The sequence below is a fragment of the Manacus candei genome, unplaced genomic scaffold (genome assembly GCF_025592945.1).
Source record: "Manacus candei isolate 608988 ecotype Guabito, Panama unplaced genomic scaffold, ASM2559294v1 h1tg000015l, whole genome shotgun sequence".
Classification (NCBI taxonomy): Eukaryota; Metazoa; Chordata; class Aves; order Passeriformes; family Pipridae; genus Manacus; species Manacus candei.
In genome coordinates, this window is record NW_026138063.1 from 11697809 (window position 1) to 11713369 (window position 15561).

General features: G+C 46.4%; 1 protein-coding gene across 1 annotated transcript; it reads right to left on the reverse strand.

Annotated features, from left to right (window-relative positions):
* Positions 1 to 7575: 7575 nt before the first annotated feature.
* On the reverse strand, positions 7576 to 14832 carry GMNC (geminin coiled-coil domain containing). The gene is made up of 6 exons (XM_051781302.1): positions 14739 to 14832; positions 14362 to 14504; positions 12073 to 12361; positions 11897 to 11982; positions 10405 to 10521; positions 7576 to 9588 (listed from the first exon to the last, which is right to left on the reverse strand). The coding sequence occupies exons 1-6, from the start codon at positions 14830 to 14832 to the stop codon at positions 8944 to 8946; spliced, it is 1374 nt and encodes a 457-aa protein (XP_051637262.1). The 3' UTR covers positions 7576 to 8943.
* Positions 14833 to 15561: the final 729 nt, after the last annotated feature.

A 15561-nucleotide genomic window follows, 5' to 3' on the forward strand; every position in this document is an offset into this window, starting at 1 on the left:
CCAGGTTTTATTGAGCAGCTCTCAGTTATGGTGCAATTAATTTGACCTGTCTTAGGATGACCATGGTAGGAGGAAAGTGTCCATGGCACAGACTCCTGCTGGGACACCCTCTGCACTCTGTCAGAGCCATGTGTATGATTTTGTGTGCTCAGTATGGTGCATTGGACTGGAGAAGATGGAGGTATGTTCCCCTGCCAACATGCCCTTCAAGAAGGCAAGGCAAAAAGAAGTAGCTTCAATACAACTATCCTGCAAGCCTGTTTCTGCAGTGGATTGTCATTTTTTTGGCACCAAGGAGAGCATTTTAAGCTGATGAGAAAATGCAATAGACTGATTTACTTGGATGCTTTCAGTGTTTCTTTGACTTTAGCCAGGGGAGGCCATAAGGGGGGTAGAGAAAACCAAAATATAATCCTGCACAAGGCTTGTTTGTATGCACTGGGGCTTGCAGACATTTGCTGAACTTCTACTTGCATGTGGGCCAAGTGGAGGAGGGCAGGCAGAGGGAATTTTTACTCTTGCTGAGTTAGAATGACATCCACAATCATCAGCCCCAGGTGAGGCCATGCACCTTGGAAAAGTTGTGAAAAGTGTGTGTGTGTTATACCTGCTCTGTCCGCAGTCATGCTGTTTTGCGGAACTTTCTGACTTGTAGGCCCCCTGGCTCACTCTCCTCTTCCTCCCCACGGGTGCGGGTCTGTAGATCTGGGGCCCACCAGGTGGCACTGGCGAGGTGAAGCGCCCTGCAAGCAGGGAGGATAAACCCCGAGCCCCAAAAGGACGGAAATAAACCCATTTCTTATCTCTTTGCGAGCAAGCCTTGCTTTCCTCTCTCCTAAAGTGCCCCTTCCAGAGCACAGCAAAGGGTAAGCAGGGGCTCTAAATGAGGTGCCCCGAGGCAGTGATGTGTTGCTGACAGAAGCATTCCATGCTTTTCTGGTAGAAGTATCCCATTCCTTAGTATCCATTAAAGACTGTAGCAGGGGTCTGTGAGCCACTTGGGTGACACTAATTGCTGCTCTGGCTGAAGTGTTTTGATGGCAGAGGATTGCACAGGCAGAAATGAGTATGTGAGGATAAACAAGTCCTGACAGAGACCACCAACATGCACCAGTATTGGTGTCGCTTAGAAACGAGGAAGTGTGACCCAAAATTGTGGCCCCAGGGCTGGCACCAAGACTTGTACAACTGAAAGTCAAAGAGAGGGTATTGCAAGGGCAGTTCACTGGAGAATGGTGACAGTGACTCCATCCCTGGTGGCTGTTGCTAAAGCTGAGCATGTTGTTATTCTCAGAGAAAAAGCCAAGTCCCCGAAGACTTAAACTTTCAATTTGCAGTACATTTAGGGAATCCATGTCTTGTTGTGATGGGAAGCCCAGCGTTGCATCTCTGAAGTAACAGCACGCAGGGTTGCTGTTTCTGTGGCAGCTCCTGAACTTTTGCTATAACACAAAAATCTGGATCAACCCTTGGGTAAAGGCTGACTGGTCTCGTGTTTCATCATGCTGCTGCCTCTAATTATACTCAGACTTAGCTGATTGAACGAGACCAAAATTCACTGGCTACTCCTTTTCTCTGCTGCCTTTGTCATTAGTATCCAGGGCCTCAAACTCAATAGCACCTGCTTTCATACCCCTTTCATGTTTCTGCTCACATCTTCTGGAGAATTAGTCCAAAGGTTGGGTGTTGGCAACTTCTCCCTTCCTGGATGATACAGTAAAACTGTCTGGAAGTGCTTCAGGTTTCTGGAGTTGTGGTATACTGCTAGTCTGCCCCCTATGAATTCTGAATTAAATTAGGACTTGCTTTACAGGAAATTTTAGATAATGTCTGCCTGTGTTCACAGCTCAGGTCATTTCTTTGGGTGTAGCCCAGTAGTTTGAATAGGCTGTGATTTACTGCCACCAGTTAAATGAAACAGAATCACTTTCTCTGATTTATATTCCCTATTGTAGTTAAATATTTACACAGTATCAAGATCTTAGTAATTGAATGGCTAACAGATAGGTAGCAAATGTTTATATACCTCTGAAATGGTCACAGGGCCACTGAGGTAATGATATTTCATTTTGATAAAAGGTCTTTTACTAAGAAGAAATTTAAAGCTCTTTCAGCTCCATTTTGTCCTCAGGGGTCGGACTAAGTCATGTTGATTTCAGTAGCTTAGTGCAATTTTTACAGACTGTAAAAATGACCCATCTAGTTCAGAAAATCATTTTTGTTGAAATGAAGCAATTGTAATGGAGGAACATAACATCTTTCAAACAGCAGTGTGACTGTTTGCTTCAGGTAAGAAGGGAAGGAAAAATACCAGACTAATATCACTCTCTGAAGGAAACTGGAGCTGGCAGGTTTGAACAGTACTTACCAATATTAAATCAGGATTTCTCCATTCACTTGCAGAAAGCTATCACTAAATATTTCATGACCCACAGGTAAACAAAATTAGCCCCGTTTCCTGAAGCAAGAAGGAATCCTGTCATTCCTACTTGTTCTGTTTAATTCTGTGTCCAAGTGAGGGAACTGGAATTCAAAGCAGATGCAACAGTTACAACCAAGTGTGAATATTGCTGAGCTGGATTCTTGTTTTACAGGAGTATTCAGAGCTTGGGAATGAGCTAACCTGGGTTACACTGTTGTCAGGTGAGGATTGTGTCTAGGTCTGGACAAAAGTGTGTATTTCTTATAAAGAGAAGTTGCTTGTGTCTTGGAACTGTCTGGTTCTATAATGAAAAGAGATGTCAACTTTTCTTAAAATCAAAGTCTGCATAGAAGCTTTCTATCAACACAGATTTTCCTTTTTTTCATCACTATTTGAAATTGCCTGTATCCAGGATAAACTGCAGTTCATAACAATGGTAAGGGGAGCTTTCTGGTGGACACTTTCTCTACATGTGGTGGTATGTGGTAGGATACTCTGAAATGACCCTGCCTGCTCCTCAGCTACCTCACAGCCTGGGCAGAGGAGCCCAGCACTGGTTGTACCTGTAAAGTGTCAATTATGCTTACCAAGGATGTAACCCGGTGAACATAGTATTTCTACCTGGTTTTCTGACCCCAGTCACGTTATCAGGTAAAGATTACCCCGAGATCAAAGAAAGCTCATTTTTCTAACCAAACGCCATCAGGTGCGACGGGGTCCTTCGAGCACTGGTAACTGCTCGGGGCCGCTCCACCTTATCTCGGGTGGGTCGCACAACGTTTGGGTCCGCTATTACGGGTCTCTCTCTGGTGGGGACTCTGTCTCACCCTGATGCTCTCGCACCCCGGGCCGAGCAGCGCGGTCGTTTCAGGACCCTGGCCAGGGCTGCGGCTGCGGGCGGGTCCCCGCCGGGGCCGGGAGGTGCTCCGCGGGCACCGCGTCTGCACAGACGGGGAGTGAAACACCCCCAGCTGTGAAAGCCTTGGAGCCTCAGCCCCACTGTGGAAATCAACTTCCCTCTACACCTCTGGGTGTGCAGCTGCACCGCTGGGGCTTCGGCTGCCTGGCTGCTGCGATCTGCACAGCTGGGGCTTGGGGGGCACAGCTGGGCGCTGACAGCACGTTTGCACTCTCTAATGTGCTGTTAGGCCTTCATTCTGCACCGCTGGAAGCTAGGATTCCTGGCCTGCATCCCAGCTCATCTAGTGACATATTTGATGTCCCTGAAAGCATCACTTAACTCCCAGTTCCTGACCTCGTGGTCTGTGATCACTAACAGGGAATAATGTCATGGTGGAAGATGTTATACATTCAAATATCGGTTAGTAAATGAATAGTTAGAGTGATCTTTGCCTAGTAACAGCTTCTGAGGCAGTAGTTGTTGGAAATTTCACCACATCAGTATTATAGCTACAGTTTGAGATTTTCAAAAATAAATTAGGGGAAATGGGGACCTCAGAAGTCCCAGCTCTTCATGCTTATGTTGATTTTTATTATCTGTTCCTCGTGCATCATTATTATACTGATTTCCCTGGGCTGCACTGCGTCTAAGTATTTAGCCTTGAAATAATTCAGTGATGCACAAGTAATGAAGCAGAGAAATGACTAGAGAGATAGCATTTTAGGTGAATCACAGCTCATTCCACAAATTATTTATAGACTGCTCCCTCTTTATGACAGGATGTCAGCTACCTGGCAACAGGCCATTGTGTTTATGAATCATCTCATGGACTTATTGTGGCTTCTAGATGAGGGCAAAAGAGATAAAGGAAAGCTCACTTTGTATCTTTTCATAAGCAATATGCAATCTCCATTCCAATGAAAAATCTCTCTCGCCCCAGCTGGTGCATGGTTACTAACAAACCTGCCCATGATCAGAACGGAAAGTTAATAACTAACACAGTTTTACTTTGTTGTCAAGTAGAGCTGACTAGAGTTTTGAATTCTTTGGTCACACTTTTCTCTCTCATCTTCAATCTCTTTACGTGACACCTCAGTACCATCTTACAATTCATAATTTCAGAGTCAGAATCAGGAGTACTCAGAGTACTATGATGAATCAGGTTGCCCTGGATCAGGATGTTCAGCTGACTAAGAAAGAAGGTGTAAGTCTATTAAATGAGAGTGCCAGATGCTGCAAAAATAACAGACAAAAAGCACAATACTTCCCTCTCTCCTCACCATTTTGTAGCATGGCATCTGAGTGAAAGCAATGATGGATCACAGCAATGTCCTGTGCAAGCCCAGACTGAAATGAGCACACCTGTGGCTATTAATATATTTAGGTCTGTTATCATAAAAAAATTTGTATGTCCTTGTGTGGACACTTGTGCTTGCAGGAAATAAAAAGTTTCCTTTCAGTCCTCTGGAGAGGTGTGTAGGTGCCAGGTGTGGTGCTGTGCAGTGTGAGCAACAGCTGCATGGTTTAATGGATGTAAAGTGGGCAGAAAGAATTGCATCAATTAGTTGTTAAGTTTTATTAGACATAACTTAGTGACACTGGTAAAATTGACATTTACATATACTTATGGCCTTTGTCAATCACAAAAATCATGAACATCAACATATTAAATGTTAAATTAATTTCCATTTCTGTTAGTATACCTTTCTAGAAACATGTTTTTTTTTAAAGTGTGCTGCTGCACGTTACATTCACATAATAAGGAAAACAAACTTCAAATAAAAAAATAAAACAAATTATGTTAATGCAAGACAGATATTTACAGACAATGAAGTTCACTGCTGCTCAAAGAATCTCCTAGGGCCCCATGGCCATTCCCACAGTTGTATGGGCCTGGTACTTACCCTTGGCAAAAGGGAACTTCTCATGGAGTTTGCAGCAGCAAGAATCATGTTTTGTTAAATAGCTATGAGCTGGTCTGATGGTGGATTCCATGAAACCAAAGCTCAGAAACTAAGTGTAATACCAGAGGCAGTAACAGAACCCAGAACTTCTGTCTCCTGCCTCTCTATTCCAGCTGCCTGATTTTTTTTGGAGTTAGAAGTACAGTACCAAGTTGAAACTTGTTTCTGCTATCTCCTGGCTATCTAGTTGTGATGGCTGCGTGAAGAACTGGATTTTGTTTCCACTTTTTGCTTTCATCCCTACTGATTTCTAGCTGCCTCTGGGGCACAGGAATGTGTCACAGACTTCCCTGGGCTTTAACTCCCACATTCCATGAGCAGCAGGGTGGCTTTGACTGTTTCACCCATTGGGAATGGATACAAAAGAACAAACAGGGAGGACCAGGCACAAGGCAAGACTGAACACCCATTTCAAAGTCCCATATAGACTTTGTACAGGCAAGACCTACCCTCCCACATATTTGCAGGCCAAAGAACTGTAACACAAACTGGACACTAATCAAAATCAAGCAAGCATTTTCCAGAATTTTATCTCATGAGGGAAAAGATGGTGTGTTAGCCTCCATTTCTATGGCTTATTTTCATAATTTCTATCTAAGGAACATCTACAAAGTGTGCCTACATGTTGAGGAGTGGGATTCAGACTTGCTTATATCAAGTTGCTGCTGCAGCCTCAGCCTGCACTGAAGGTCATGAACCCTACCAAGAGGTAAAAGCACATAAGTGGAAGCAGAACCACATTAATGCAGCTTCACTGCTTTCAGGCCCAAGGAAATCACGGGGACACAGGAGGTCAAACCAACATGTCAAACCAGCACCAGCCCAGTCAGTAACTGTCCTCATATCCTACCCTTTGAAAGTAATCTGCCATGAGATGTCTTCAGCCTCTTATTAATTTTCCTCATCTATTATACCTGCAGGAATGCAGGATCTTCAGAAGAACCAGGCAGTCTAGAGTGAGGTAATGCTGAGTCATGGCTTGCTTTTGGCAATAGGAGCAGTATTTATCTAAAGGAAGGGTTCAGTCACTGGGCTGTTGTGGGTTGGTTTTAGACACAGAGTAGCTTGTTTTTATTGTTCTTCACAATAACTCAGGAAATACTAGTTCAGGTGGTGCTATCAGGGGAAAAAAAATTACCTTTAGTTATATGTTAAAATGCTTTGGAGATTCTCTGTTTCCTTTCCAGTGTGCTCCCTCTGCTCCAGTGATCAGCAGCATTATTAACATAGACCTTTGCTCAAGCAGTTGTCTACATCAGAATTTTAAGTTTGCACGTGTAGGTCAGGAGCACCCAGGAGTTGACAGGAGCAGCATCACTGGATCCTCTACCCCCCAAAAAACAGGCTCAGACAGCAATCTCTCCTACAGGACTCCACTCCTTCATAGAGAGTAAAATTCAGGAACCCACAGGAAAAGAGGATTCATTCACGTACATCATTCCCTTACATCCATAACCTATTTGCTATGAGACAAGGGGACAATCACCCCTTTACAAAAGGCTGGCAAAGGCTGAAGCATCTGTTTGTTCCCACTGAAACCTTACTTCAAGATTGTACCAAAGATCTGACACTTTTGTTTGGTCTGTCTGCAGGAGAAGTTCTCATATGCAGTGATATAAAAGTGTGGAAAGGAAATGTCAAACAAATGGAAAGTTTTTCTCTCTCTTCAGAGAAAAAAAATGATTCAGTATTTGTTGACAGGACAAATGTACTTATTACTACTGCTGACTCCATAGCATTGAAATGTGTTAAGTAATACCATTCAACAGTGTTAGAAAACACAGACAGATGTTTCTCTACCTACGTTTTACAGCTGCAATTCAGTGTAATCCTCTAGCCACACTGTCTATTCCCAGCATCTTCCACATCACATATACCAGGGTGTCTCATCACACACTCATGTTAAGGTCATGTATTTTCTACACTACCACACACACCCCAATAAAAACTCCAGTGACAGGAGTATTTTCTTCAATGTTATCTTATATAGTGGAGCAAGAGGAGATTAATAGAAATGAAACGCCTTGAGAAAGAAATGAGTTGTTTGTAGGACAGGATTTTTCTTCTGCTTTCACTGAAAAGCAGAAAAGTGCTACAGAAACAGTGGTCTTATCTGACTAGTCTTCATCAGCTGGCCATAATTTTATGGACTACAACAAACTTCCCGAACAAAGACTTTGTATTTATTCCATGTGCATTTTTTGTTTTGGGGTTTGAGGTTTTTTTGTTGGTTTTTTTTTGTGGTTTTCTTTTGTGGTGGTTGTTGTGTGGGTTTGTGGTTGGTTTGGTTTTATTTTTTGGTTGGTTGTTTTTTAACCCAGTGCAATAATGTCTACAATCAGTGTTTTCTAATTGCCTATTCTGGAAATCTGCCACAGTTACTTTAAAGTAACTACCCAGAAATAAGGAGTTTGTTTATTTAAAAGTCTTTTGGAAAATCATCACTGCTCCTGATGGAGTATGTCACATATTCTAAGGCACAACAGGCTATTTAGGAGATAAAAATAAAGGAATATCCATTTTTCTATATGAAAATAAGCCACTGGAAGGAAATTCTCAGTTAAGGTTATTTTTTACTTAAGTCCTTAATGTCACTGACACCATTCTGAAAGCATGAATAACCAAATCAATCTATCTTGAATACTTAGGCACCAAATTACTGTAAATCAGAAAACAAAGGTAACACAAAACAGTACTGGTGAGCTTCCTTCATATCTGTTGACTTCATATCATTAGTAGCATTACTAAAAGTCAAGTTCTGTGCAGTGCTAGAGCACCTTCTCTTCAGAGAGTTTTAAAGCATTCTCAAGGTAGTGATGGTCTTACCTTGAGCCCACCACTCCCTGGCAGAGACATGGAAAGGCAAGAAGGCTGTGGTTCCCAAAGACTCACTCCAACCACTGATACTGCCTCCCCAAAGGTAAACTCCCTTTATCTAACCAACAAAATACCTTTAAAACATATTAGTAAACATATTAGTCTCTTAATCACACCTTAGAAAGATCCCCTGAACTCGCTGAATCACTTGTAATTAAGTAGCCTCCAGGTAACAGAAGCAAACCCTGTTTATTTTGAGGCATCATCAAAGAATGTGACAGCACCATGGATCTGCAGATAGGTCAGCCTTGTGTAGCACATAAGGCAACCATGGGTACTTAAATCCAAGGCAATCTGTGCAGTCAAGACAGACACAAATCACTTAGAAACTGCTGATCCCCAGTCTCCAACCTATGCCTCCTTTGTTATCCATGGATATCTATGAGAGAGGTGCTATTTTCCAACTGTAACCCAAAATTCTTTCCAGGTTGGTGCATGCGAGAGTGATCATCAAAGCTGAAAGCACTCCAGCCTGGAAACTACCAGTAACAAGGAATAGTTGATGATAGAAAAACCAGGAAGCAAGTAAAAGCAGGTATCTCAACACAGACACAAGACAAGGGAATCCAATTTGTACATCTGGCCTGGGGTAGATAATTGTCCAAGTGCAATCTGGAGTCACACCTGTGAAAATCTGGGAGGGAATAAGGAGCGGGTAAGTGACAGAGTAGCATTTAACAAAGCCCAGAAGGGTTCATTTTTTAGACCTGAACCTGTCTCATGCACAAGGTGAAATGTGTCTCCTACCCCCCCTATGGCTGACCCTTGATCCAGGTGCATTATTCAGCCTGCTTGGGCACCCAGGTGAATCTCCATCCTCCGTCGTCATCCCTGCGCACAAAGGCTTGTCCTTGGTGGAAGGTGTGTGTTCTCACATTGCGGTGGGGACTTAGAGAAGTTGTGAAGGCCACTTCAGTCTTGTTGGGTGACAAATCACCAGGCAAATAAGGCAACCCATACGCTGGGAGGGAGGAAACACTAGGTACTGCTGAGGAGATGCATGGTGCTGAAGGAAACTGAGGAAGGAAGGGAGAGTCCTCACTGCATGGGTGGGCACTGCTGTCAGCTGGAGGCACGTGGCTGCAGCTAAACGCTGCTGCTGCTCCTTCACTGTGCTCATAGCCTATTGCCTCACCAGGGCTCAGGCAGTACGTGTCTTTTCCAAGGTCTGAGGACAGGGCACTGTAGTTAGCTGAAGCTTCATCAATGGTGTTGACATCTTTTAATCCTAAGGTCTGCAAGACCCAGCTGTCCACGGCAGGGCTGGCCTGCTCTTCACAGGCAGTGAATTCATCCAAGAGGTTCCTTCTAGCTTTGGAAGCATGAGGAGTTTCTTGAGGAACAAAGCAATGGTCCTCTTTTAATCTCCTCTTGGCACTTTTGAGAATAGCACAGGTTTTCTGTCCATGGTAGGATAGCAGTTTCTATTAAAACAAACAAACAAACAAACAAAAAGGTAGAGAGAGAAGATTAAAATCTGATTTTATAGATACCTGAAAGAAACATGTTTCTGACCTCAGATTTTAGGTGTTGGTTTAGAAGATGGTTACTACTGAATAACTGACTGGAATAATAAAAAATGTCATTAAGCTGACAAGGAACAAATATCTTTATTTTTTTTTAAGATGAGAGACAAAGAATCCAAATATTTAAAAAATTCCTCCATACTTAGTCTAACAGAATGTTTCATCCAACGTGAAATGTTTCATTTTGTATTTTACCTTTACAAAAATGCCACATAACTTTTTAATTAATAAATTGGAAAAAATATAGCTCACTATTCTAATGTAAACTAATAAAAACATATCACTGGAAAATCAAACAAAACAAAACATAAACCAGAAATCACAAAAAAAAACCATAAAAAAAGGGAAACAATCTTTATTAAAGGGATAATTGACAAAACAGGCACATTAAAGAAATATGTATTCAAACTTGATCATTTTACTGAAAAAAGGCATTAGATGGAATAATTTTACCTTGCTTATAACCCTTACTTATAACTAATAAATTAAATTATGCCATGGGCTATACTGTCTCCACAGTCAAAACTTACAGGCTATCATTCCTGGAGGAAACTGTCACCTTAGATCCATGACCAGCAATTTGGCAGCTCTGTGAAGTTAAATCTCACACTGTTGGTTGTCTGCACTCTTTGATTTTCTATATATTTTAATGGCCTGTACCTATTTAACCTGTTCCTTCTGCACACATCTACACAACACGTTTGAACACAATACCTTGGCTTTTTCTTCTAAACACTTAATCAGGGCAGAATTCAGGTACTGTCGCAGGTTATTATTTTCTTCATGTAACCTAGCAAGTTCCTCTTCCTTCTGAAGCAAAGTATCTTGAAGCTGTGGAATAGAGATACTGATGAATAGATGTTGACTCTGTAACTTAATAGCAACTGCCCTATGGTACAGGCTGCTTGGATTTGATGATGTGGGTGTTTGCTTTGTGAGCTCAACACACCCCCTCCAGCCTCTTGTCTCTATAAATCTAAGTGGCATGAATGTTCAGTTTTCACTTTTAACTTCCTTTAATCTTTAGTGAGTATTTGAGAAGATTACTTTGAAAAAACCTGTAACCACAGAATAATAATAGAAAAGAGAATTACAGGTAGTCCTGTGAGCAGCCAGAAACCGTCATGGGCATGACAGCAGGTGCAGGATCTCCTTCTGAGTGGCAGTAAACATCCCTTTGCATCCCTCATTCTCCTTTATAGTTGGCTGGTGAGAAGAAAGGAGGAGGAGTTGCAGACTAACAATTTATGGGAGTAGAGTGCAGAGGGAAGATACAGTTGCCATTCTTTATGATACAGTAGGATGCAGTTATCCCTTCAATTCTGGACCCTACTGTGCTAGTCCTGGTACATATACAGAGCTAATTCCAGCTCCCTAGAGCTGAACAGGAATGGCAGGTGCCTAACCCTTTTTCATGGGAAATCTATGTGTTTGCAGACAGATTTTTGCCCTCTGATCACAGATCGGGCGACTTCTTTAGGAGGACAAAGGATCTCCTGCTAAGGACCCCAGGCATCTGCTGAGCAGAGGCTGTGAAGCACCAGCCTCAAATGACTGAGGTAGAGCCAAAGAAAGAAGTACACTGGCATCTAGAACTAGGGTTGATGATTAAGTTAATAAATGACTTTTCATTGACTTCACTGTGTCAAAACATCATTCCAAGTTCTTGATCAGAGTCATCAGTCTGGAGTTCCTTCATCTAGGATTGTTCAGTCTCTCCTGCTCCTTGTTGGGAATTATAAAAAAGGAAAAATGAGAGAAAATAAAATAACCAGGAAATCCTTGATGGTCAAAATGGCTAATCCTCCATGGAATTAGGTAATTCTAGTGGAATCATTTCTCATGAAGTTAAACCTGGTTGAATCAGGAGGATACACTACATATTTTTGGACAACAGCACCATCAGAGCCCAAGGGACCTCCTGGTCATGCTCCTGGTCTTCTCTAGTGCCAAGGTGCAATATGCAAGAGAGGAGGGATGCATAGGGAACCCCACAACAGCTGTTCCAACCTCACAGGGCAACACAGGGGAGACAAATACTTCAAGCAAGGAACAACAAATAAAGCGGTTTTCTGTCACTTCCCACAACTGTGCAAGCGAGAGGGAGATACGTCACAAACCAACCCAGAAGGTGCGATACAGGATACAAAGTTCAGGAACCTCGTGGGGTGAAACCCGCGTTGCCGGGGCGGCGCGGAGCCTTTACCTGCTTGTTTCTGTAGAGCTGGGAGGAGAGCTGGTCTCCCTGCCACGCCGCGTCCTGGGCACCGAGCTGCGGGCTGCAGAACTGGCCTGGGGGAGCAGAGCCGGGGTTAGCCCGCTCCGCTCCCGCTCCCTCGCCCTGCCCGGCGGCGGGAGCCCCGCTCCCGGGAGCGCACTCACCCGGGCTCAGCCGAGCCTCCCGCCGGCCCTGGCTGTGCGGCGGCTCCGCGGCGCAGACGGCGGCCCAGGTCTCCTTGGAAACACCGGCGGGGGCGGACCAGGGGCAGGCGCAGCCCGGGCCCCCGGCGAAGTCCGGCTCCGGGCACGGCCGGCCGGTGCTCTGCGGAGAGAAGGGGCCGAGGCGATGGGGCGCTGGCCGGGGGACGGCGGTGCCCCCTCCCCAGCCCCCGAGGGAGGCGGTGTCAGCCTGGCCCCGGCGAGCGCTCCCCTCGCTCCTGTCCTGGCCGGGCTGTGCTCAGGTGCCTGTCCCGGGGCAGGCGCCGCCTGCTCCCGTGGGCGCTCCCAGTCCTGACCCGGGTGCCCGCTCCCCCCTTTTGTTTTCTGCCCGCCCGGGGGCCCCGCACGGCCCCGCTCCCTCCGCTGAGCGCGGACAGAGCCGCCCCGCCGCAGCCCCCGGCGGCACAGGGGCTCCGAGCAGAGCTGTGCCAGGGAGGTAGCTGAGTTTCCTACGATCCTTTGGAAAATACTACGGTGCTGAGTGGGTTTAGGGTGAAGGGAGGTCCCAGGCTGTCTTTGGCCAGACCGTTCCTGCCACTTTGGAGGTTTGATTCAGCTCTAAAGCAGCAGCACAAAGCCTGCAGAGTCACCTCCAGGCTGCTCGCACTCTCTTCTGCCCCTGCAGTTCTACAGGAGTCCCAGACCGCAGAGCCTGGGGTTGGCTCTGGATTCACCCTTTTCCACTCCTCCAAATAAGCCCTATGTGCAGCAGCTCTAAATATCTGCAAGGCAAGGCAGAGCTTGGAGCCTCAAAGAGGGAATCTGCTCACCCATGGGAAGGCACAGCAGCAGAGACTGCTCTTGCAGGTGGAGGAGAGCCCTCTTTTTTCCCCATCTTAAAGTGGGCACAAAATGTACTGCAAGCCCCCAAGGCAAAGAGACCAGCTTCTGTTTTTCTGCCTCGAGGTCGAGAGAAATGCAAAGAGCACTTACCATATTAGTGGCAGAATGAAATGCAGGTCTTGGGAGCACGTTTCTGTTAAAGCCCCAGAGAGGTTTAAAAGGCTCTGAAGGAGGGGGAGAGGGGGGAGACCGGGGAGGCGAGTTTAATCTAAAGGAGCTCCCAGTGACGCCTCAGAGCTCTCCTGAAATCCAGCAATCTGATTTGGTGTAAAGCTGTCAAACTTGTGACGTGAATAAACAGCAAACTTGCTGAAATCAAAGTCATTCTGGTCCCACAAATCAACACAAGGAAGGAGGGAAAAGAAAAGGAGGGAGAGGGAAAAAAAAGCTTCCACACACTTCAGGACAGCAGTGAACTGGTGTGTCTGAGTTTCACTCCAGGAAATGAACAGGGATCCAGGGAAGCATCCCACATGTTCAGAGCAGGGCTGCTGGTGTTGCTGGTGAGTTTTTTGATTTGTTTTGTTTTGTTTTCAAGCCTTGTTTGTGGTTGTAAAATCCAGCAGGAAGAAACAAGTTTGTCCAACATGCCTGGCTGAGGGAGTGGGTTTTGCCCAGCTTCCCAGAGGTGTGTAGAAACAAATATGATTCAGAGCACTTCTGTGGACAGTTCTGACGAAGAAAATTCAGATTTGAGAACAACACAATCTGCTGTGATAAGTTCCAGCAAATGTCTCACTATATTGGGAATGTTTTCTGCCAAGCCCCAGGCTTCCAGAAGATCTCAGGACATAAATGCTGTGACAGTGGTGTAAGATTTACTATCATAAAGGCTAATGTTGCAAAAGCCATACACAGGTGTGTGTGTGTGTGAAAGGCAGAGATTGCCTCCATATAGCTGCCTTTAATTCACATAGATTTTCACAGCAATCAAAATCTATGGACAGTCTTGAGTTTTTCCCGGAAGAAAAAAAAATCAAAACAAAACTCTTCACTGAGGGTCTGTCTTCGAATAGAACATAGGATGGTGGAAATAAAGTCAACTGCAGAGCAGTTGTTCCATCAGGATCCTGCCCCTGCCGTGATGTCAAGGGCTATTCCAGGCGGTAACCCAACCTGTCTGCAGACACGAGGCACAGGGTGACGCTGGGCCAGGGCTAGGCCATGCCAGCATATGGGATGATCTTTCATTTCTCCCCTGGAGGACACTCAGTGCTGAGCAAGGTTCAGGGACAAAAAAATCAAGAGGGCTATTTGCCTTGCAGTCTTTTATTCCTGGTGTATTTTTCTAGATTGCTGCAGGTAGACTGGCAGCTATGCCAAGTTAAACTATTGCCACCTCCTGCCTTATGTTTTTTCCAACAGAGGTGTTTTAAAAAGGCCTCACACTCCACGCCCACAGTGCCTTGGGTCTCTCTGTTTAAACCCCAGCTCAACACCGTACATTTGGTAACTGCTCTGATAACCCACCTCCTTCAGATGCCAACCCCTCTCCTCCATGGCTGTACGGAGTGTAGGGGGGGATCTGCTGGCTAACAAGAAAACACGAGCCCTGTGACACACACCCAACACGCGCCAAGGCCCAGTGCAGCTCCCTGGCCGGCTCTGGCCTCTCTGTCACCGCGGGGCCGCCGCAGGGCACAGCCCAGGCAAGCCCCGCCGCCCCGGGGAAGGGCCTGGGGCAGGCGGGTGAAGCCGGGACAGGAGAGGCGCTGGGGCGGGCGGGGAGGTTGGAGGAGCCCTCAGGACCCGCAGCTGCCCCGTACGAGGCGCAAACGCCCCGCGGGTGCCCCCCGACCCCAGCAGCGCCTCCGGGGCCGCGGGCTCAGCCCGGGCCGAGGGCTCAGCCCGGGCCGCCATCGCGGGGCTGCCCAAGATGGCGTCATCACCCCGCGCCGCCCCCGCCGCGCGGCCATGGCGGGGGGGGTTCCTCGTGAGGGGCCGGGGCTGCCCCGCTCCCCATCCTCGGCTCGAGGGCCCTGGGGGGCAGCTGGGGAGGTGCCCGCCCGGCCCCGGATGGGCTGAGGCAGGTGCACAGGAGCCTGCAGCGGGTGAAGAGAAGGGGTGCCCTGAGCAAGAGGTGCCCCCCGTGTCTCCCCGGGCCGTCTCCGCAGCTCGTCTGTAGGGACAGGGGCGGAGAGGAGGGTTGAGTATCTCTGAACAGCACATCTAGGGAGATGATCAGGGGTCTGGGACATCTCTTAGGAGAGACTGAGGGAGCTGGGCTGTTTCCTCTGGAGAACAGAAGACTGAGGGGATCTCATGCATATGAGTATGTCAAAGGCGGGTGCGAAGAGGATGGTGAAAGACTCTTTTCGGTGGTGCCCAGCGACAGGACAAGGAGCAATGGCCATAAACTAGAACATAAGAAGTTTCACCGCAGCATGAGGAAGAACTTTACATTGAGAGTGTTAGAGCACCGGAATAGGCTTCCCAGGATGGTCCTGGAAGTTTCCCTCTCTGGGGACATTCAGACCCCACCTGGACGCCTTCCTGTGTCACCTGCTCCAGGTGACCCAGCCTGGAAAGGGGGATTGGACAAGATGATCTCCAGAGATCCCTTCCAACTGGGGTTCTATGAGGGACAAT